The sequence below is a fragment of the Camelina sativa genome, chromosome 17 (genome assembly GCF_030686135.1).
Source record: "Camelina sativa cultivar CO46 ecotype springtype chromosome 17, ASM3068613v1".
Taxonomy (NCBI): domain Eukaryota; kingdom Viridiplantae; phylum Streptophyta; class Magnoliopsida; order Brassicales; family Brassicaceae; genus Camelina; species Camelina sativa.
The window spans coordinates 30,150,514-30,174,450 of record NC_141896.1 but is presented as its reverse complement, the minus strand read 5'-3'; the positions used below and the strand labels follow the sequence as shown (position 1 = coordinate 30,174,450).

The 23,937-nt window shown below is 39.7% G+C and overlaps 2 protein-coding genes and 1 pseudogene across 2 annotated transcripts; 1 reads left to right on the top strand and 2 right to left on the bottom strand.

The window, feature by feature from the left end:
* Nucleotides 1-8,635: 8,635 nt before the first annotated feature.
* On the bottom strand, nt 8,636-9,055 carry LOC104759764 (uncharacterized). The gene has a single exon (XM_010482650.2). It carries the CDS (start codon nt 9,053-9,055, stop codon nt 8,636-8,638), a length of 420 nt encoding a protein of 139 aa, XP_010480952.2.
* Nucleotides 9,056-19,848: 10,793 nt separating this feature from the next.
* On the bottom strand, nt 19,849-20,750 carry LOC109129942 (RNA polymerase II C-terminal domain phosphatase-like 5 pseudogene; annotated as a pseudogene).
* Nucleotides 20,751-21,258: 508 nt separating this feature from the next.
* LOC147924507 (uncharacterized) lies at nt 21,259-22,115 on the top strand. The gene is made up of 2 exons (XM_087496812.1): nt 21,259-21,313; nt 21,496-22,115. The coding sequence occupies exons 1-2, from the start codon at nt 21,259-21,261 to the stop codon at nt 22,113-22,115; spliced, it is 675 nt and encodes a 224-aa protein (XP_087352938.1).
* The last annotated feature ends 1,822 nt before the right edge of the window (nt 22,116-23,937 follow it).

The window sequence follows — 23,937 nt, the reverse complement described above, 5'->3', positions numbered from 1 at the left end:
CTTCGTCGTCGAAAGCAAAAACTTCTAAACCGACAAGTAAATATCTGAGTGAGTTATGGGTGACCGAGCTTATCTTTTTTTTTTTGAATGTCTCGTCGATTGGCAGGAAATGGAGCGTTTAAACTTGGAGGTTCCTGACGTTTCTGCTCATTTCCTTCGATCCACTGGGACTCCGCCCACTCCACTTTCCGACCCTCCTCGTCTGCACGATCGTTCTGAGGGTCCTTTGCCCGAACATTTAGCGGGCAAGAAAACTGTTTCATCGCAGGATGCTCGCCTTGCCGAGGCACACACAGGGAAAAAGCCGTAGACTCTCCGCACCCTAAGCGTCATGTTACCCCGACTGAAACGCTTTCTTTAAGGAAAAGAAACGAGGTTGCGGATCGTCCATGATGGTGCGGGCTCGTCTGTTCCTGAAGCGGCTAAGAGGCAAAAAGGGTGGACTACAAATGGGATTTCCGTTATTCCACGGCGACTTGTGCTTTCCCGAATGACACTCTCTTCTGTACCGAGCTATTCCACAAAATATATTTCGGTACAGGGAAACTTATACCAGTTGACCGGTTGAGGGAGAAGGATTCGGTCACAGATGTTGTGAAGACGTCTTTTGAGGTTGGCTTACTTATCCCTTGAATGTTTTTACGGTTACGGTCATTTTCTTAAACATTTTGACCGAGTTTTTCCGCTTTGCAGCTTATTGCGACGAGCAATCGGGCGGTTTCCCGTTATGAGCGCAACATCCGCGAGTTAGAAGCTGCTGCTGCCGAGCGTCCTGACCACTCTGCTGACAAAGTCAAGTGGCTCAAAAATCAACTGGCAGAGGCCCTACGTTCAAATCGAAAGCTAAGTGAACAAGTTGCGAAACTCAAACATAGTCGCGGGGGGTTGGTAGCCGAGAGGGACGAGCTTCGTGTCAAGCTGGGGAATTCTGAGTCGTCGCGTGACGAGCTGAACGTGGCGCTGGAGTCTGAAATGAAGTGGTTGCGGGTGCGTCGAGAAGACTATTGTCTTTACATGAAACTCTCCGCCTATCGCCATCTTGTCGGTCATGCTCAGAGGCTCTTATCGAAGCACAAGAGTTATGCTGATCCATTTGAAGGTTCTCGTCCGAAGTTCTTGGAGTATAACCAGGCCGTCGGGAATAAGCATATATTGGAGGCACTCGTCGCAGATGGTCAAATCTCTCTTCTGGTTGACGGGGTCATTGAGAGGGTTGACAATGTGGCTGCTCAGCTTAAGGAGGAGTTGAACAGGTCTTCATTCCCGATATCGTTGTTGTTGACTTTGACATGTCCTCGTGTTTTGCTACTCCCCTTCCAGAGGTGGAATGGGTCAGGTCGCCGGGCTTCGAGGAAGTTCGTCATGAGTTCTAGGACAGGGCATCCAGCGATGAGGAGGAGGGGAAGACCGAGGCGCAGGGGAGTACCTTAGCGATGGAAATCTCCGGGGATGGAGTGGAGGTACAGAGTGATGAAGCCGTCATCCAGGTGGAAGGACGAGACGAACAGGTCGTCATCCATGCAGAAGGGGAAGGTGGGCATATCGTCGCTCAGAGAGAAGAGCAAAATGAACAAGTCTCCACCCAGGAATGCGAGGAGGATTCTCCGGTCATCGGTCTGGTTTTTTAAGGTTTTCGCTGTATTGGGGTCGGCTCCTAACATTATGTTTTTATCGTAAACTTCGGATTGCCGTGTTCAAGGGTCGGCTCCCTTTGTTGTGTGTTTTTCGTTTAAGCTGCCGTTTGCGGGGATCGGCTCCCTTTGCTCGTTGTCGTCGTGTTTCGGGGGTCGGCTCCCTTTGAACTTTATCGGTTTTATTGCATTAGCCTCTTTTTTAACCAATGGTCTTTATGACCCGTGTTGATCATTTAACGGGCGTGATTTCCAAAGCTCCCTGACTGGTTGTTTGTCATCAAGGAATTGTGCCCTTCGTTCTATAAATAACTCTCCAAACTCTGCATACTCCATTCTGTTTCTTCTCTTTACTTCCGAGAGATAGCTCGTTGGTAAGATAGGTGAGGTTGCCCTGATGCCTGTAACGACGAGGTCGGCGTGGTTGAGGAGGGCGCGAGAGCGGCTTGCTGTGAGATCCAACGATGTGATTCGTTCGGAGATCGAGTACTACCACGCTCGGATTCGGAGGCTGAGGAATTATATCGCAGCTACGCGTCGTATGTTCGAGCGTCATTTCCAATTTTGCCGTGTTGACGGGACTGTGGAACATCTTGAGCTTCTGATCGATGATGGATTTCTCATTCCGAAATGGAGATGGGACCGATTGCTTGAAGAACGCTCTCGCTGTGAGGCGTTGTTGGCTGAGGCGGAAGTGTCTAATCTTAATGAGGGTGATCTTGAACCCATCGGTAGGAGGCTGTTCGAAGAACATGCGGAGCTTGATAATTGCCGAACTCAGGTCGACGTGCTGCGCCAATACATCAAGCAGCTGGAGAACACCGATCATTACTTTTGCGAAAGTAGCCGTGTCGAGGGAGCCTACGCTTATCTCGAGAAGATGGTTGCTAGGGGTGTAGTCGTCCCGATGGATAGGCTGAAGGAGTTACAAGAATCATGCCATTTTTGGCAGACGACACTCGGAGGACTGGAGTTTGACGAACCTGCAAATGCCGACCTTGGGATTGACGAGTGAACTTCTCGTGCGTGGTGACTCGTCCAGTTTATTTTTCTTCTCTTCCTGCCCTTTTTTTTTGGGTATGTGCCGTAATGAGGTCGGCTCTCGTGTTGAACTATTGCCGGGCTAGGGGTCGGCACCCTTCGTTATCTTGAACACAACTTTAATATTTCATCGTTTTAACTATTTAGGTACAACGTGCGATGGTTGGTTTATCCTTATTACGAATAGCGACTTGGTTAATTAATCTTTTAAATTAGGTGCAACCTGTGACGATCGGCTTACTCCTGTTTTGCGAGTTGCGACTCGGCTTATTTTTCTTTAAAATCAAGTGCGACTCGTGATGATCGGCTTACCCCCTTTTTTGCGAGTTGCGACTCGGCTTATGTTTCTTTTTAAATCAGGTGCGACTCATGATGATTGGCTTACCCTTATTTTTCGAGTTGCAACTCGGCTTAGATAACACGTCGGAACGTCGAGTCGTTATCGGGCCAGGATAACGGCTTACAAATGGTTTGTAAAATCTTGCAAGCTTGAGATAATGAAAAGGAAATTATATTACTGGCAGCTGTGTCCCGTCAGACGGGACTGCCTACGTACCCTCCAATCAGGAGAGATCAAGCCACTCGTAGTTCACATTACATGATTGTTCGAAATTGTAGAAAGCGAGCTAAACGTAGCCAAGCTCGTTTTTTTTTTTAGTAGTAGTAACGCTTTAGATGCATGGAGTTCCACGATCTGTGTCCGCCGCTCATTGTTAAAAGTTCGTGCACACTGGGGTGGTTGACCTTGGACACCTGATATGGACCTTCCCAACTAGCCCCCATCTTTTCGACGTTTGGCTCGGCGGTGTTTTCGAAGACCTTCCGGAGGATGAGGTCCCCTTCGTCAAAGTGTCGATTGTGGACCTTCTTGTTGTAGTACTTGGCCGCGGCGAGCTGGTAATTCTGAATTCACAGAAGTGCCTTATCGCATTCCTCTTCCAAGTCGTCAAGTCTGTCTAGAAGCATCTGACTGTTGAGTGTGGTGTCCTGGACGAGCATTGTTTGTCGAAGACTTGTACTGCCGACCTCGACAGGCGCCATTGCTTCTATCCCATAGGCCAGGGAGAACGGAGTTTGGTTGGTAGCTTTCCGCGGGGTCGTACGGTAGGACCAAAGTATCTGTCGAGCTTGTCGGCCCAAGCACCCTTCTTGGCGTCTAACATTTTCTTCAGGCCGTCGAGTATAGTTTTATTCATTGCTTCTGCCTGCCCGTTTCCTTGTGGGTACCTCGGCGTTGACTTCCTTAACTTGATTCTCCACTTTGCACAGAAGTCTTCGAATTGTAGGGGGATGAATTGCGAGTCATTTTTGGTGACTATTTCATAGGGAAGGCCGTGATGGCAGATGATGTATTTCCATACGACGAGCTGGACGTCTTTGGCTTTGATGTTGGCGTAGGATTCGGCTTCGACCCACTTGGTGAAATAGTCGGTGAGGACGAGAATGTAGCATTTTTTTCTGGAAGCGGGTAACGGGCCGATAATGTTTATCGCCTAACGCATTAAAGGATATGGAGCTATGCCGGCTCGCAGCAGCTCGGTCGGCTAATAGATGATGAGGGTATGTCGTTGGCAATTCTCGCATGTGCCGACAAACTTCTTCCAATCGGACATCATTGTCGGCCAGTAATGGCCATGCTTCTTAATTCTTAGTGTCAAAGCTCGGCCTCCTGAATGGTTACCTCTGGCTCCTTCGTGAGTTTCCATCATGACCCGTTCTGTGTCATCACCGTGTAAACATAACAAGAGGGCGCCTGATGCGAGATATGCGCGAGTTAAGTGTTCCTTCATTAAGGTATAGAGGGTGCCGTCTGCGAGATATGCGCGAATCTCGACTTGCCAGTCTTTCTTGTCGTCATCCGAAGGAGGCTCGAACTGCCGTCGCAAAGTCGCGGTTCGCAAGGTGAAACACATATGTTTGTGGGTGTGAAATGGTGAATGTATGGAATGGTGAGATATGAATGAATGGATGGCAGGGTGTTTCAATTCCCCTTATGCAATTGTAGTACAAAAGGTGTCAATCCAATGTGAGAGTTTGCAAGCAATCATGATGTGCATATATGTCTAAGTCAAGCCAAGTATGTAGGATGTTTGTCACTAACAATCCTATGATGAAATGTAAAGTGCAGAATGTAAAAGCTACTAGAACTAGATGCTAAAAGTAAATGGAACAGAATGATTATGACAATTATGAAGCTACAAATGAAATAGAAACTATGGTAATGCAAGTAATGAACTAATGCAAGGCAATAATGAACAGGAAGCTAAGTGAATGCCACTGAAATGCAACTAGAATGAGACAAGATAAACACAAATCATAAACCAAAGTTCTGGGGATGAACTCGAGCAAGCACTCGATCGAGTGTAGATCGAGTGCAGGGTCGAGCTGGACAAATGCAAAAAACAGAGCAACACAAGAAAAACAGCAATACTAAAGCGAATCAAACAACGATCAAACAACAGGATTAAGACTTAGAAATCAATAAACAAGGAAGGTCTTGAGGAGGGATTCATGGGCTGGACTAATGATTGAAGTCATCTAACTTGGTCAACAAATCTTAAACAACTTGAGCTAATCTCTAGACATATATTTCTAAGACATGTTTAATCCATTCTCATGGCAAGAAACAATCAAACTCATGCATCTCTAGACTTGTTCTCACAAAGTAAAGAATCTACACAAGCAGGCATTAAGCAACATGTCAAATACCAAACAAGACCTCTAATCTCTTAGCAAGCCTTTGTAAACTCTAGATCTAGCCTTATCTATGCTCCTTAGACATTGGTGTGATGCTAAGATGCTTGAAATCAAACCCTACCCTCTCAGATATAAGATCAGCATTAAGAACATCTAGCCTAGAAGAGATCCTACTACAATCAAGCTTGACCAAATCTGACAAACCACAAACACAAGCCAGCCTAACCCATCCTCAAGATCCTAAGCAACTACTCACAAGAACACATGATGAACATCAAAGTCATAAACCCAGAAAATACTGAAACTTGCATCACATGAAAGATAAAGCAAAGATCTACAATATTCAAGAAGGAATCAAACACAAATTCTTATTATCTTGAAATTTATGAAACCAACAAAATCCAAAAATCTTATGTTTTCTCCTTCAAAAGAAGGTACAAGATCTAAGAAAATAAAAGTGCAAAAGGAATAATTCCCAAAAGGGTAAAAACTAGGTTTTTGACTATCTAGAAAGCTGGACTCTTGGTGGCTGCAGGATACAAGGCCCTTAAATAGAAAAAGTAGTGGAAGCCCTAAAAATGCTAAAAGAAAAAATAGCTAGGCGGCTCGGCCAACTCGACCCGGTGCTCGGTCGAGTGACCGGTCGAGTTGGCTTCTCTGGTTCTCCTTCCACTCGGTCGAGTCCCTCTCTGCACACGGTCGAGTGTCTGGTCGAGTGGGCGGTCGAGTGGGACTCCGGACCTTGGTTCTTCAGCCTTAACTCTCTTGCTTTTCCTTCATGATTGCTTCACTTCTCCTCAGCATTGTTTCCATGCTCCTTAAGCTCCAAAATCACCTGATTATGCATGAAAAGATGCAAATGCAATGCAACTAAACTCTAATGCATGATTAGTCCTAAAGCTAAGCAATAATGGTCAAAATGGATAGCAAAATATGCAAAAGAGATGTGAATATACTAAGGGAAAATAGGGTAAAATATATGAACATCAACACCCCTAAACTTAGTCTTTGCTTACCCTCAAGCAAATAAACAAGACATAAGAAGGTAGGTAAGGTTTGAAAGTGGGATCTCAGCTCCTAAAGCTTGCAAATAGACCATCTAGAATTAATGTCCAAGTTACTAGTACTATGATGCAAGTTGAATGAGCTGTACTTAAAGATTTTAGACAAGCATATCACAACCTTTACTGATTTGAGCCTTAAATGTCCACATGCATTCAAATCAACCATTTCCTTTAACATTCATTAATCAAGAACATGAATCAATCTTATGCAATACTTAAACTCATTTGGCTTGGAGATAAAAGTTTTGAGACAATGATGGCCTCTTTTTAGAGTGGGGCTTATCAATATCAAGGTTCTCTCATAAAAAATGGATTGAGCTTAAGAAGAATGCTAAAGGTAAGAACACTTAGACACATACAAGAACAAAACCTTGTCTACTCAAAGGTACCCAAAGTGTTTATCCTATCAATCTAAACCCAAATGATCCTAGTGCTACCATTTAACTTCTTCACTTCTCTTTCACCCTTTCTCTTTTGGTTTTCAAGTCTTAGGAGAGGTTTCTTATTTGATCTTTCAAGTGGGATGGGGGATTCTTATTTTTTTGCTATGGTTCTCTTTTCTTCTTATTCTTAAGACATACAAGCATTTTGCTAGACTTTTCTTTTCTTTCTTTTCTTTTCTTTAACTAGAACCATCTTCAACAATTTTTTTACTTCCCATCCTTTCAGTAGACTTTGCTTAAACACATTCTCCTCTTAAAGACTCTACCATTTTTCTTTCTCTTTTTCCACTTTTCTTTTCTAAACAGCCAAGTCCCAAACCCAACAAGTGAACCACTTAGTCCTATCTAGTTTGAAAAATGCAAACTAGAACTACACAAGGCTTTACTCTTGTCAGTTCAAACCTAACACTTTCTACCAAGCTCAATCCCAAAAATAGGCCTCACACACAAGAATAAACATGGCTTGAAAGAAGGGTTGGTTAATGGGTAGGGAAAATGATTTTATTGGTTTAATCAGCTACTTGGATCAACAAGAATGGTAAAAAGGAGAAAGATGATCCAAATATGTATATGGTATTCATGAGTTTAAAGCAATGCACACATTGATAATTGAGATTCAATATTAGGTTATTATAAATAGGAAATGGTATCAAGTCACAACACTCTTTTTTTTATAAAGATTTTTGCAAATTTTTTAATTTTTAGGGTTTTTCTATGCCTTAAATGCTATGCAAATACTAACATGATTATGCTAAAAATTTGAAATAAGAACACAAAAGACAATGTCAAATGCTATCTCAAACCCTCCCTCAAACTTAAATCACACAGTCCTCTGTGTGAAAGAAATTTGATTGAGGATTCAAGACCTAAAACAAAACATAATATGAAATGCAATGGTATTTACAAGTGAAGGTGATAGTGGTACCTCAAGGATTGGAGAAGAAATTGTCCACATCCTCTTGCATGCTGTCAAAAGTGTAGTTGGGGTCTTGTTGGTGACTTGGAGATGGAGATTGGGGCAGCTCGACGAGTGCGTGCTCAAGTGGGGGGGGGGGGGGTCGAGCTGGGCTGCGAGCCTTCCTCTCTTCTTCTGTTTAGACTCCCTTGCTTCCCTGACCATGAAAATACCAAAACAAAAGTCAAAATACCAAAATCCTAAGCAATATATACAGAGATACCTTAGGGACTTCCTCCCTAGTGAGCTTGTTTAAAGTCACTAAGCTTGAATTCTATAGCTCTTCAAGCTTGGTTTGGAGACCAAGAAGGTGATGAAATCCCCCTGGTTCTACTTGATAACCTTGGTGTTCCTTCTTGATCACTACTTCCTTAATAATTGAACCATGTTTCTTCTTAAATTTGAGTCTTGGTCTTGCCTTCTTCAAAGACCTCTTGTTGAGCTGAGCTTGAAGTTCCTTCACTAAACCAGCTAGCACTTGAACTGAACCCTTTAGTTCTTGCACAGTCTTGGCTTGGGCTGAACCTTTAATGCTAGGGTCCTCTCCATCCTCAAAAACTTCACAACTAGCTTTTTCCTCTACCACAAAGTGCTGACCTTCAATAGTAGGTTGATGTGTTGAATTCTTGATGTCAAACTTCATAGTGAAGTCTTTAGCAAGGTGGAGCTTGATGGTTCCCATCTTAACATCAATTACAGCCCCAGTTGTGGCTAAGAATGGTCTTCCCAAGATGAGAGGATCTTCTGGCTCTTGGTCCATGTTCATGATCACAAAGTCAGTTGGGATTCTAGCCTTCCTTATCTTTACTGGGATATATCTTCAATCACTCCAAGCACATCCCTCTTGGATCCATCTGCTAGCCCAATATAGAGATTGCAAGGCTTAAAATATTCATATCGCAACTTCTCAGCCACTGAGTATGGCATTAAGCTCACTGAAGCTCCTAAATCACATAGGCACTTGTTGAAGTGCATGTAGCTAATGGAGCAAGGTAGGTTGAATGAGCCTGGATCCTTAAGCTTGGTTGGAATAACAACTTTCCCAATCTCTTTCAAATCTTTCATGTCTTGGTCTTGAGCAATCTGCTTGGATAATTCAAGAAGCATGTCCTTGAGTGCAGGATGGTGAGCATATTTTTCCAAAGGAGGTCCTCTATCTTCCTCCTTCTCCTCAATGACAACCTCTTGTTGAATGGCCATTACTTTCTCTTGTTGCAAAGCCATCATTTCCTTTCTCTCAATGATTTCCCTTAATTCCTTAAGCTTTTGTGCCTTGAAACGTCCTGAGAATGGTAGAGGTGGTTTGTAAGTAGGAGGAATGTACTTAGCAGGCTTAACAGCTTCTGTATCCTCAGCTCGATCGACCACTCGATCAGTCACTCGGTCGAGTGCTGGCTCGAGCACCTGGTCGAGTGCAATGCTGAATTCAGTCTGCTTTGCACTATCTTCACTCTGAACTTCAAGAAATGACCAATCCTCCCCAGCTTGAACTTTACTGTCCTCAATGACTTCTTCATCAAGGATATGAATGGCTTTTGCAGTGAACTCCCTAGGGTCTTGAATAACTTGTTCAGGAAGTTGGTGTGGCTTAGGAGCTGCAGTAGAAGCAATGGAGCTCTCCATGTAGTGGAATGTAGAGGTCAGACTCTCAAGCTTGTTACTCAGGGCATTAGAATAAGAATTCAACTTTTGGGTAATCTCAGCAAACTTTCTTTCTTCCTCAATCTGCTTATTGGCTTGCCCAAGCAACATTTCTTGCCTCATAGCTCTTAAGTCAGGTTCTTGGGTTTGGTAGGTCTGAAACATTGGAGGGTGACACCATTGAGCTTGGAACCCTGGTTGTTGTTGCATGGGTACATAATGGAACATACTGCTTTGAAACATGATTACTGACTCAAACAGACACTTGGTCGAGCACTGGCTCGAGTTGAAGGTCGAGTCGACTGAGAAGTGATGTCTAATTGTATCCGGCTTCTGACTTGATCAAGTACTCGAGCACTCACTCGGTCGAGTGGTGGTCGAGTAGGGGGTCGAGCTGATACCTGAAACACAAGACAGCCAAGCAGTAGAAGAAGCGAGATCAGTAGTGAACAAGTGGATAAGCGAACTTAATCTTAGATTTCTATTGATCCTAATTGTCACAAAATCACACTCAAATGGGCAACGGCGCCAAATTGAAACACATATGTTTGTGGGTGTGAAATGGTGAATGTATGGAATGGTGAGATATGAATGAATGGATAGCAGGGTGTTTCAATTCCCCTTATGCAATTGTAGTACAAGAGGTGTCAATCAGATCTGAGAGTTTGCAAGCAATCAGGATGTGCATATATGTCTAAGTCAAGCCAAGTATGTAGGATGTTTGTCACTAACAATCTTATGATGAAATGTAAAGTGCAGAATGTAAAAGCTACTAGAACTAGATGCTAAATGTAAATGGAACAGAATGATTATGACAATTATAAAGCTACAACAGAAATAGAAACTATGGTAATACAAGTAATGAACTAATGCAAGGCAAATAATGAACAGGAAGCTAAGTGAATGCCACTGAAATGCAACTAGAATGAGACAAGATAAACACAAATCATAAACCAAATTTCTGGGGATGAACTCGAGCAAGCACTCGATCGAGTGTAGATCAAGTGCAGGGTCGAGCTGGATAAATGCAAAAAACAGAGCAACACAAGAAAAACAGCAATACTAAAGCGAATCAAACAACGATCAAACAACAGGATTAAGACTTAGAAATCAATAAACAAGGAAGGTCTTGAGGAGGGATTCATGGGCTGGACTAATGATTGAGGTCATCTAACTTGGTCAACAAATCTTAAACAACTTGAGCTAATCTCTAGACATATATTTCTAAGACATGTTTAATCCACTCTCATGGCAAGAAACAATCAAACTCATGCATCTCTAGACTTGTTCTCACAAAGTAAAGAATCTACACAAGCAGGCATTAAGCAACATGTCAAATACCAAACAAGACCTCTAATCTCTTAGCAAGCCTAATGGTAAACTCTAGATCTAGCCTTATCTATGCTCCTTAGACATTGGTGTGATGCTAAGATGCTTGAAATCAAACCCTACCCTCTCAGATATAGGATCAGCATTAAGAACATCTAGCCTAGAAGAGATCCTACTACAATCAAGCTTGACCAAATCAAACAAACCTCAAACACAAGCCAGCCTAACCCATCCTCAAGATCCTAAGCAACTACTCACAAGAACACATGATGAACATCAAATTCATAAACCCATAAAATACTGAAACTTGCATCAAATGAAAGATAAAGCAAAGATCTACAATATTCAAGAAGGAATCAAACATGAATTCTTATTATCTTGAAAGTTATGAAACCAACAAAATACAAGAATCTTATGTTTTCTCCTTCAAAAGAAGGTACAAGATCTAAAAAAATAAAAGTGCAAAAGGAATAACTCCCAAAAAAGGTAAAAACTAGGTTTTTGACTATCTAAAAAGTTGGACTCTTGGTGGCTGCAGGGTACAAGGCCCTTAAATAGAAGAAGTAGTGGAAGCCCTAAAAATGCTAAAAGACAAAATAGATAGGCAGCTCGGCCAACTCGACCCGGTGCTCGGTCGAGTGACCGGTCGAGTTGGCTTCTCTGGTTCTCTTTCCACTCGGTCGAGTCCCTCTCTGCACACGGTCGAGTGTCTGGTCGAGTGGGCGGTCGAGTGGGACTCCGGACCTTGGCTCTTCAGTCTTAACTCTCTTGTTTTCCCTTCATGATTGCTTCACTTCTCCTCAGCATTGCTTCCATGCTCCTTAAGCTCCAAATCACCTGATTATGCATGTAAAGATGCAAATGCAATGCAACTAAACTCTAATGCATGATTAGTCCTAAAGCTAAGCAATAATGGTCAAAATGGATAGCAAAATATGAAAAAGATGTGCATATACTAAGGGAAAACAGGGTAAAATATATGAACATCACCAGGTGGTCCTAATTTCGTTGGGCTGGTGAAAGGTAAGGCAGGTCTCTGTTCGAGTTTCTTTTATGCTTGGCGTGTCAATGCTTTCCATTGGGATAATCCGTCGAAGGTCGGGGTCTGATGTTGAAGCGAGTGCTGCTAAGGGGTCGGCCGGAGCGTTGTCCCCTCTGGGGATCTTTATGAGTTCAAACTCGTCAAAACGCTTGGATAGGATCCTGACGACGTCGAGGTATGCAGCCATTAGCTCGCTCTTAGTATCGTATTCACCGCTAAACTGATTGGCGACGAGTTAAGAGTCAAAGAAAGCTCGGATTCGCTTGATTTGCATTCCACTAGCGAGTTTGAGCCCAGTGATTAGTGCCTCATACTTGGCGACATTGTTGGTTGCCTGGAACCAAAGACGGAAAGATTGCTCCAAGATTTCGCCGGTTGGAGAAGTTAATCGGATTTCCACACCGGAACCAAGGTATGAGGATGCACCGACGACATGTAGGGTCCACTGTCCGTCTGATGGATTGGTGGGCGTTGGCTCGGCTTTGCCTAATGGTAGTTCAATTAAGAAGTCGACCAATACTTGAGACTTAGCGGCTGGGCGGGTGTGGAATTCGATATCATACTCGTTGAGCTCGATCGCCCACTTCGTTAATCGGCCGGAATGATTCGGACTGTGCAATATAGATCGTAAGGGCTGGTTGGACAGGACGGCGATGGTGTGTGACTGAAAATACGGTCGGAGCTTTCTTGTCAATGTGACGACTACCAGGGCGATCTCCTCGGTCGTCTTAGACGAGCACTCCGATGACCGCCAACCCAAGACCACGATATAAAGGAACAAGACCTCGCCAAACTCTAGATTGGCTAGGATCGGGGGAGTCGATAAGTAACTCTTCAATTTACTGAACGCGTTGTGGCAGACTTCATTCCATTCAAACTTTCCTTTGGTCTTGAGGAGTTGGTAAAATGGCAGGCACTTATCTGTTGATCTGGATATAAAGCGATTCAGGGCGGCAATTCGTGCAGCTAGCCGTTGTACCTCTCTGGCATTCCTTGTCGATCGTAGGTCGATGATCGCCTTGATTTGCTTTGGATTTTCTTCAATGTCTCGCCGAGTTACCAGGTAGCTGAGAAGCTCCCCCGATTTGGCTGCAAAGGTGCAATTGGCTGGATTAAATTTCATCCCTTACTTATTAAGAGTATTGAAGCACTGTCGGAGACGGGTGATATGGTCACCGGCGCGTTGTGATTTGATGAGCATGTCGTCTATGTGTACCTCCATGGTTCTGCCGAGTTCCTCAGTGAATATCTTGTTGACTAGTCGTTGGTAAGTTTCTCCCGCATTCTTTAAGCTGAAGGGCATGACCTTATAACAATAGGTTCCCCTATCTGTAATGAACGACGTCTTTTTCTGGTCGTCGCCGACCCGCTGCTTTGGTTGCTATAACTTCTTTGCTGTGCGAATCTTGTGTTCAATCAGGAAGAAGGCTCTCGTGCTCTGCTGGTTTCCGCGCAATGTATACACGCCTTTTGGGGTTGGAAATTTGACGCACTGATGGTACGTCGATGGGACTGCGTTCATCTTATGAAGCCACAGGGTTCCAAGGATGACGTTGTAGATAGTTGGTTTGTCGATGATAGCAAATCGGAAATATCTTGCCGTTCCCCCAACGAAGATCGGCATATCAATGGTGTCGACTGACATGATGTGATCTCCGTCGAAACCGGTTAACGAGTGGCACTCTGGCTTGATGTCACTCTGGCTGACCTCTATTTGTGCCAGAACATTCTTGAAGATCACATTTACCGAGCTTCCGGTGTCGACCAGGATTTTCGTAACTTCGCTTTCGCCGATCAGGGATTCGACAACCAAAGTGTCGTTATGTGGCAGATCTAAACCTTCTAGATTGATGTTGTCGAAGGATATTGGCGTGTTTTCGGAGTTGATCCTCGACGGCCAGGATTTCTTCATTTCGGCTTTCTTGGTGTAGTCCCTTATCGACCTGACCGAGTCGTTGCACCCTGCTTGCCCGCCCATAATCATGTTTATTCGTCTTATTGTTGGGGGACGTTGATCGGGCTGATGATCTGTGCGCGGTCGTTTTTCATGATTGACATCATTTGGAACTTCCATCTCGTCCTCACTTTGGTCGGCGAGTGTCTTGGAGTCCTTTACAATTTTCTGAGCGATTTTTTTGGTACGCTTGGTATCATTCCGTCCAGGTCAGGTTGTCCTACTCGTGTCAGACTCGACGATTATAGTGCCCTTTTTATATCGCTCCATCAGGACTGTTTAGAGGTAGCGACATTCTTTGGTTCAATGGGTGGTGCTTTGATGGCAATCGTAGTATTGAGTCGCGCTACTCTCGCCTCTTTCCTTCCTGACGTACTTATTCCATGGTAAGCCGGATTGCGTATCTACGCCGATCGCGAAGGTTCGACGAGTTCGATTTTGGTTACAGGTAAAGTGCTGTCGAGGTTTGACATGCTCGATCTTTGGTGCTACGACTGCTGGTTCTTTGGTGGGGACGCTTTTTGCTGCCGCAGGCTTTTTAGCGTTAACAGCCTTTTCTTCTTCGACCTCAATTGCTTCGCAACCCGCAACAATGCGTCGGCGATGGTCTCCACATGTGACAAAGACAGCTCTTCCTTGAATCGGGATTCGTACCATAGGGCGTTTCTGAGTGCGACGATAGCTGCTACGTCAGGAATCGAGACGTTGACAACGACTTCTTTAAATCTTGTAATAAATGATCGAAGTGACTCGTGGCGCTCATGAGTCAGGGCGTAGAGATCGGCATGTGAGTTCTTGTTCTCCATCAAGACAGAACGAACTCAGGGCGGTTCCTGTCAAGTACTCATCTGGGCCGAATTGCAAGGGACCGAGTGATACTCCGAAAGTGAGCAGGAAATCCCGCGGATCCACTGTCCCATCATAGTAACCAAGCCTCGGCTTAAATGTTTGTCGCACTGGAGTGGTCGTGAGTCGTTTAGAGAACGGGGTTCGTTGGGTTGCTTTGAGCATGAGGTCCATCCCCAGTGCCTTGCTCCTCGCCTTTTGAATGATCGTCTCCATTTCTTGCATTTTCTCTTTGATCTCTATCAACTCCGGGTCCTTTCCTCTACTTTTTCGCTCGTCGACTTGTTTGTCGAGGTTAAGTCTTTGCTCATTGGTTCGAATTTGTGGCCTTATCACCGCCCCGGTCGAGATGAGGTTCGCCGGGATTTGTTTAGCAGTGTGAAGATGATTAATTTCCTCCAGGGAGTTAATCTGTGTCGCGCTTAACGCATCCAAATGAGTGTTGGTTCGTTGCTCCTGTTGGTCAAGGCATGTTAGGATCCCGCAGAATAGCTCGTCTATACTGGAGATGGGCTGGCTATTGAGTAAAGTGAGTTGTGTAGGGTTCTGCGTCACTTTGTTGTCGTCGGGCTTGTTAGGTTTGTCGTGATGACGAACGTTTCTGGACTTTCTGCCGCTACAGCCTTCCTCGGGGCGTCTGGGGTCGGAAGGACTGCTAGCTCCACTTGATCCGTTGCCAGAGTTATCGTCCCCCCCCCCCCCGACGAACCGATTTCCTTGCTTCCTTCTTTGGTGATTCCAATCATCTCGTCTAGCTGTTGTAGGTCCGTTCTTCAAACTTTCAAAGAAAACTTTGACTTGGCTCCCCCTTTCTGGCGCGCCAAATTGTTGATGTCCAAATCGGTCACAATTAGAATGTTTAGTTCGGTAAAAAGGAGACTGAAATTCTCTTTACAGATCGGTGCCGGGGCACAAAAAGACGGGTTACAATTTGGTCTAGACGAGTTAAAGATAACGGACGAAAGACAATAGACGAGCTGTGAGCTCATCGATTCTAACTTGGACGAGTTGTCGGGCGTTACTTCTATCCGTATTTTCTCTTCGCAACAATCTTTTCATCCCTGTTCACGGACGCCGTACTCTTACTTTTATAGGGATCTGTGTCGGTTCGTCCTCTGAAAGGACCAAAATGTCCTTCCCAGCTAAAAGGTATTTCTTGGGCTTCAATGTACTTTGGACCAGGCCATGTTGTGGGAGTGAGAATCTACCGCCAACAAAAGCGACGACGAAGATGACTCTTCTCGCCTTTTGGATTTGGGTTGCGGTGGATTCTCTACAGACATTATCAACACAAAACCCTATAACAAAAATAGTTTTATCGGTGCCCTAGAGAGGAGACACCAATGACTGTTACTTTTAAACGCTGTGACTTCAAAAAATTTAAATGCTGTGACTTCAAAAAAATAAAAGTCACAAAGAATAGGCTATTAAAAGAAAGGACAATGTGAGAAAATTAAGAGTGCTTTGAAGGCTGTTAAAAAAATAAAGTGTGATCGGAGAATATAAAACTTTAAAAATATAAAACTTTAAAAACTTTAAAAAAAAACAAAAGTAAAAGCTTCTACAGCCCATCATCTACAATCGCCTCTTTTTTGTGAACATCAATCAAAATACTTTGGCTCATATCGGTAAACATTAGAAGAACAAAAATAAAATGAATAATGGAGAACGAAATAAACAGTTTTTGAAAAATGAAAGAAAAATGTATATATAATACATTTTACATTTGATTTCAAATAAAGTTTGTGAATTAAATTTTAGATATGTCATATTCAATATTAATAATAAATATTAACCTACAATAAAATTTTAAGAGTAATTTAAAATATTTTAGCTTTTATCTATGATATAAACATCTCTTAAATTTATTTTACTATTCATACAATTTTCAAAGAGAGCCTTAAGATTAGTTTAACATAGAATTCATATCAACAATATTTTTTCTGTCAATACATTGTGAAAACAGGAAAAATATTATATTACAAAATTGAAATATTATTAATAAACATAATTTTTATTTATTTAAATATATATATATATATATGTTCCTTTTTTGTTCTATTTTTTGCTCATCAATCTTGGAGAGAAACATTTTTGTTCTACTGTTCCTTGTTTTTGAAGAATGTAGAAGAAAAAATATTACTTTTGGTACAATATTTGAGGTATGAAGAAAAATATCACATTCTTCCTAAATTGTGGTTACCAATGGAAGCCTTTGTATATATTTAGAACAGCCTAGATTATGCCCTGAAATTTTTTTAACTTGTATGTAAAAAAACCGAAAATAAAAGAAACAGAAAATAAAATCAGTTGATATGTGAAACAATAGAAAATAATTATTTTGATTTCTATATATTTATAATTAATTTTCAATTGAATTTTCACATTTATTTTCAAATTTTTAGGTTTTCTTATTTATATGTGATTAAGATTATATTGAAGGGCAATTCTCATAAACACCACTAAAATGAGTTTTCTTCCACAAATACCATTATTAGTTTTATTTTCTAAAAATACTACTAAAATAGTTTTTTTTTTACTACAAATTTCTAAAAATTGTTGTTTTCAGAAATACAACAAAACTATCTAATCTTTTTCTCTATTAGTTAATTTTTTTGAATAAATATTTAATCATATATATTATGTAAAGTAACAATACATTTATTATTTATTAAGCATTGTGCTTTTAACTAGAAAAACTTATATATTGGAACAGAGGGAGTATTATTCTCTATATATTTATGAAAACTGTTTTTGAGTTTTTATTGTAAGAAGAAAAAATATATAATGAAGAAATGTAATCATAAGTGAAAAAACAAAACAAAAAATCATAATAACTTTCTAATGTTTATTAAAAGCAAATATAAATAGAAAATCTATTTTACTAAAGAGAGGCAAAGCATCTGAACTCTGAAGCATCTATCTGTAGATTTTTTTTTTGAGTAACATAGTTGACATCTTAATTAGAACTTTTTATCTAAAACTTTTGCAAAATTTGTATAAATCCATAGTCTTTTCAAAATTACTCAAACCTAATAAGTTTCGTTAAAGTCCATATCTTATTATATAAAGTTGAGTTTTCAAAGTTAGTCATTAACAGGATCATGACACGTGTCAAGTTATAATCTCAGATTTTGACATGTGTAAAAATAAATATTTAATAGGAGGAATTTGCTAACAACAAAAATAAGTATTTTATTTTTAAAAATATTAGTAATGTAAAAGGATAATTAACAAAAATTAAAGAATTTATAAATAATACAAAGTTTTATAAATAATTATAAGGAGATTATATATATATATATATATATATATATATTTCATAAAATTCGAAATTCTAATATTATTTACTTATTTTTAATTTTAAGTTATTAAATCTACAAAAAAATATAGAAAAAAGGATTAAGGAAAATATACAATTAATTTTTAATTCAAAATTTTGTAAATACTCACTTCTATATAAACATAGATCGTCTCATATTTAAATTATTTAATCAAAAATACTGCTTTCAACTTAGTTTTTTTTAATGGGAAGGTAAATTTTTCTTATGTTTTTAAACCAAAATTTTCTCCTTTTCAGTTGGGAATATGTAAGATTAATATGTTGACAAAAAAAATGTTAATATATGCGTCTTCTTTTCTTAATACTGTATTTTAGATTGTTTTATTTAATTTATATTTTCATCTTTGAATTATTTGAGATTCATATATTACTGTGCTTATAATTTTCTATTTTTTCTTTAATTATGCCAAAATAATTTCTTCTAATTTCTCAACATTGATTGGTTGGTCATAAACTTTTTTTTTTTTTTTTTTGCAAACATAATTGTTACCATTATTCATTCAATTCCAGAGGGAGATAACGAGTAGAAGTTCATCAAACTAATGAATAGATAAAATAGGCTAATCAAACACAAGCTTCCAACAAACATAGATAAATAGATTGGAAAAACATAAATCGTTGTTGATAGATCCATAGGAGCTCAAAGACTGTAACACCTACGTTTGCGGAAAGATTTAAAAGAATTGATTTGGCCACATATGTCACCAAAATACACTTATTTTTTTGTCAAGAGTCGTGAGAGAACTTCATGATGGGTGACCTTCCTAGAAGTGATTGTCGGAACTGTGAGAGTGAGGACAAAACACAGGAAAATATCATTTGTTGATTTGTACGATCGGTAAACAAGTTTTAAAAGTCTCTCAGACGTAACAAACCGCCCATCGAATATGGGTTGGTTCACGGGCCGGGAATAGATGTAAGGGCAACTTAGGAAGATGGGCCTATGGACTGAGAGTGGACATAGGCTCACTAAGCAAGGTGACAGTTGAAGCGTTACAGAGACAGAGGCTTCTACGAATACATTGGAAAATTTAATATTAGTTACTATCAAAAGATTTTGTGACATTAGAAAAAGGTTTTTAATTTTATTGGTTGTCGGAGCAAGCCATTTTGAGATAGCAAAAAGACGTGATCATATTCTCTCCACACCGGTGGAGGGCAGATCCGAGGTTCTCTCTATGGTGGAGAAGGTTGGACACAAGGTTATCTTCCCAAAAGAGAAAGGTGGAGGAGGTTGGACGCAAGGTTCTCTCCATAAAAGATGAAAGCGGAGTCAAGGTTTTCTCCATGGTGGTCATACATTATTGTGATGATACATCATTGATTAGTATATTATGTAATATATTTTTTATTCAAAATGTTGTTTAAGCCAACAATTTTAGTAATTAAAAACTATACAGAAGTGAAAGTAAAATAGTCGGCTTAATGTGTTCATATAGACATTTTCTAGGTGGTGATAAATAATATATTTGTAACACAGAGTATATTTAGGTGTAAAAAAACACACTTTTAAAAGTTATATACTTAAAAGATTTGTAAATGGATATAAATTAGTGTATTATAACAAAATAAAATTTAGAAACAACATACAACAAATTTTTAATATATTTTTGCTAAATTTAATTTAATTTATAAAAATTTAAACACGCACATCGGGCGGGTCCTCATCTAGTAACTATATATATGTCATAACAAAAAAAAAAAAAAAAAAAAAATCCTCTTTCTAAAACGACCTAAAACTAGGTTTAAGAGCTTGTTATAAAAGTTAAACTAAACTATAATTAGATGATCTTCCTGCTAAGTAGCTTTACGAGTGCAAGTGCAAGTGTGCAGCACTCTGGATTGAATCTACTTACTCCCTGTCAGAAGCAACGTTGTGTGCAAGGATCATGTATCAATAGCCTCAAATCTTTAGAACCTAACTCCTCTTCAAATCTTTTGTGAACATCTTTAAGGAACTTTAGAACATTCGTCAAGGATCCTTCGCGTCCACTCTCGTCTTTCTTCTCTTTTGCGTATGATTCCCACATAGTACCAGCGTCTCCGAAATATACGTATTTGGTGATATCTAACAAGTTTTTCTCATGTTAAGGCCAAACTTCAACCGTATCATCCACAATTACCACTCTCCTCTTATAAGCCCTAACACGTGTACGTGTCTTAATGTAAGGACTTGCATCTCTGGTTATGACTCGGTCTCCAAAATATACTTTATCCGGATCAATCAACTTCAACACCGTCTTAGCGTAACTGGAACTGCTCATTGTGTAAACGTGCATGGTGAAACGCTTGTTGGCTTCTAATAGATTAGAAACTCATGAACAAAAGGTCGTAGCTTTATCATAAATTCACAGCAATTGTCGTAGCTGCATATCCATTGATCTAGCCTTGTTTCAGCTTCTTCGAGTAGATACTTCTCCTCTCTAGGAAGGTCTCGAACAACCTTCGACTGGATAAGCGTGTGGTCCAAGTCAAGGACTAGGTGAAGCTTCTTCGTCTTCTTCTTCTTCTTCTTATTCTTCTTCTTCTTCCTCTCCTTCTCCTTCTCCTTCTCATCGTATGCCAGTTTGTTTCTTTTTTTTTTTGTCTTTTTTGTTGATTTTTAAAAGTTGTGTAGTAATAGATGATTTTTAAGACTCGCAGTATCGTAGCTCAGTTGTTGTAAACTCTTGCCAAAATCATCAAAGCAAGGCAGCGACGACGAGGATGACCCCTTCTGCCTTTTGGATTTGGGTTGCGGTGGAAGTTGTTTTACTAGAGACATTATGAAGAAAAAAAAAGCTTCTGAAATCAAATAGCAAGAAAAAAACCTAATTTGATAGGAACCCTGGAGAGAAAACAACGAGTGGCATAATCTTTGTATAAATACTATATTTTAACCCGTGGTACACCAAGGGACAATTTTTTTATATTATAAAATTTTAACTTCGATTTGTTTGTTATATTTAGTTAAGTAGTATTTTTATTGTTCATAATTAGTATAAATCATAAAATACATAATAAGTAATTTATAAGATATTATCTGATTAAAAAACAATTTTGCTAATGATTTAATTGTTTTACCGAATTTAGTTAAATTACATTGATTTAATATGTCTAATATTCTAACATTTGTAGTGTTGACCAAATAATTAAATGAAGATTTAATCCGTATTTTAACATTAAGTTAATGATATTTTAAATTTATACTAATGTTAATTCAAACGTGTCAAGTCTATAATTCATCCCACCATATAACCACATTATATAATACTTTAAACTATTCTCTCCTAATGACGGATCGTGGTGTTCAGTGTGATACATGGTGTAAACGTTGCGAGTCTGCGCGTGAGACAATTAACCATGCTCTATTCGAATGCCCAAGCTCGGTTCAATGAACAATTATAGAATTTAGTTAAATTACATCAGTGTTTTCAAATTTGGATTGTATTATTGGAGAGGAACACCCAAGTAAGAGGATCCAGATTATGTCGTTCAGTTACCTTGGATATTATGGTCGATATGGAAAGATAGGAACAAAAAAGTTTTTCAAGCCACGCAGCTTGTGTCAGCTGAGGTAATTAATCAGGCTATCAGTGAGAAAATATTATGGGAAGAGGCGCAGTTTCAGATTGAAGTGGCTTCTGGTTTAAGTATCCCAGATTTCTTGGATCCTCCGGGAAGTCAGGGTCAAGGTCCCTATTGTCAATATGATGGCTCCTGGAAAGCCACATACCCTAATTCCGGGTTGGGGTGGTGGTGTTATATTGGTGATGCTGGGACTTTGTTGTTGGACGCTAAATGCCTTAGACGAAGTCCTTCCCCGCTTCATTCGGAGTTGGATGCCCTGCTTTGGGCCCTGGAGAGTATTCTTGTCATCGGAGGCTTTTGTCAGAGATTTGAGATGGACTATGCAGAACTAATCGCGATGATTCAAGCTCCGGACGACTGGTCAGCCTTCTCTAATCTTCCGGACGATTTCCATCTTCTCCAGGCTTCCTTTCCTCTGTTCTATCTGTCAAAGATTCCTCGATCATCAAATCAGCGGGTGGATTGCCTCGCTCAGTCTTCCTGTTCTCTTCTCTATCATACTTCTTTTGTAAACTCTTTTTCTCTGGTTTGGGCTACCTCTCCTAGAGTTACTTTCTAATTATTGTTTGGTTGTCAAATATATATATATATATATATATATATATATATATATATATAACTATTATAAGCAATGACTGAAAGATTTTAATTGATAAAGAAAAATAGCAATGAAGTGGAGATATTATAAGGATAATACCTGATTCAAGATATCAATTTAGGAATATGATGTTAAATGTAAACATTGTGTAAGTATAAACAAAAATTGAGTTAGGAAAATAGAAATTATATTAGAAGAGATATTTTAGGAATAAACTTGGTTTAACGATTATAGACATATTAATTGAGTACTCGAATTTGAATTACCATATAGTTATTATTTTGTGCAATTTTCTAGGGATTAACTTCATAAATAAATATAACTTAAAAAGTATAATAAATATATAATTCAAAAATGTTAATATAGATAGAGATAGCTGTCAATTAGGGTTGGCACACATATTTTTAACCATAACTGCAGCGGGCTCTTTTTTTGGTTTTGATGGGTCAGCCCGCTTCGAACCAGAGTCATAAAACTCAAAATCCTAGTCTAACCCGCTTAATATTTGTGGATATGCAGTTCAGCCCGCAGACTATTAATTAAACCAAAATACAAAAATATTAATGAAAATTATAACTAAAAGATAAATTTTTCGAGTTTGATTTCATTGTTATTGGAAAGAAAGTTTTTATGTTGTTTGTTAGTGTATGCAACTTATAATAACAATTAAACAAATCACCAATCATTGAAGAAGATTATGATTTAGGGAGTAACATAGTTCATATTAACCATCAGGAGGTGTAGTTCTAGCTTGGTGGAAAATTAGCCATGTTGATCTAGGCTATAGATGGATTTTTCTCCAGCATATTGATTACGATTACGACCCATTTGCAAACTTTGGGGACCCGTGGGATATCTTTTCCCAAAAAACTAGTTTTGGACCCTTCCATAGGTCCGGAGATTTATCCATTTTTATTTATAAAAAAAACAAACATAGTTCATATTTGACTTATATTCAAAATCACCAGCCATTGAAAATTTCTTATTAATCTTACATTCATAGTTTTTTAAAATGGCTGATAGAATAGCGAAGAAGTCTCTTTCTTTTATTAACTACTAGATTTATAACCCGCACGTTGCGCGGGACTATAATGAACCGTTGAATCTAATTATAATTATTCAAGATTAAAAATATAAATCTATAATTATGCGATATATTGTAACGCCCCGACTGCCGCCTCTTAGTGGGCCCCATATCCAATCTCAGCCATGGGCCCACTTTCCTTAATGGGCCTCACGTCCTCTCACTAGGCCCGTGAGCCCATCCATATCCGACGGTCGGTTTGCTAGGTCCGGGAGGTTTTAAAAACTTGTTACCATCCCTACAAATCACCACATGATCATTCCCTGTTTTTTGTCCTCACTTGCACAGTTCCGACAATTACTTCCACGAAGGTCACCCATCCTGGGACTACTCCAGCTCAAGCACGCTTAACTCTGGAGTTTTCTCAGAACTCTTGACCGAAAAGATAAGTGCACTTTTGTGACATAGGTGGCCAAATCAATTCTTTTAAACTTTCCGCAAGTCTCTGAAACCGGAGTGTCACATATATAACTGATCTATTTCTTTTACTTTTTCACAATTAATTCTTTATTTCTTTTCCGGTATACACTCGTCATCTCTTGCTTCTACTCTCTTTTAATATTCTATTATCTCAATTATAATATATTGATTATGAAGACATATCATAAGTTCATAACTATTTCCCATCTTTTTCATTTTTCAATACTTTTTTTTTATCGGTTGAGTGAACATTACTTACTAACATAGACGTAAAATAGT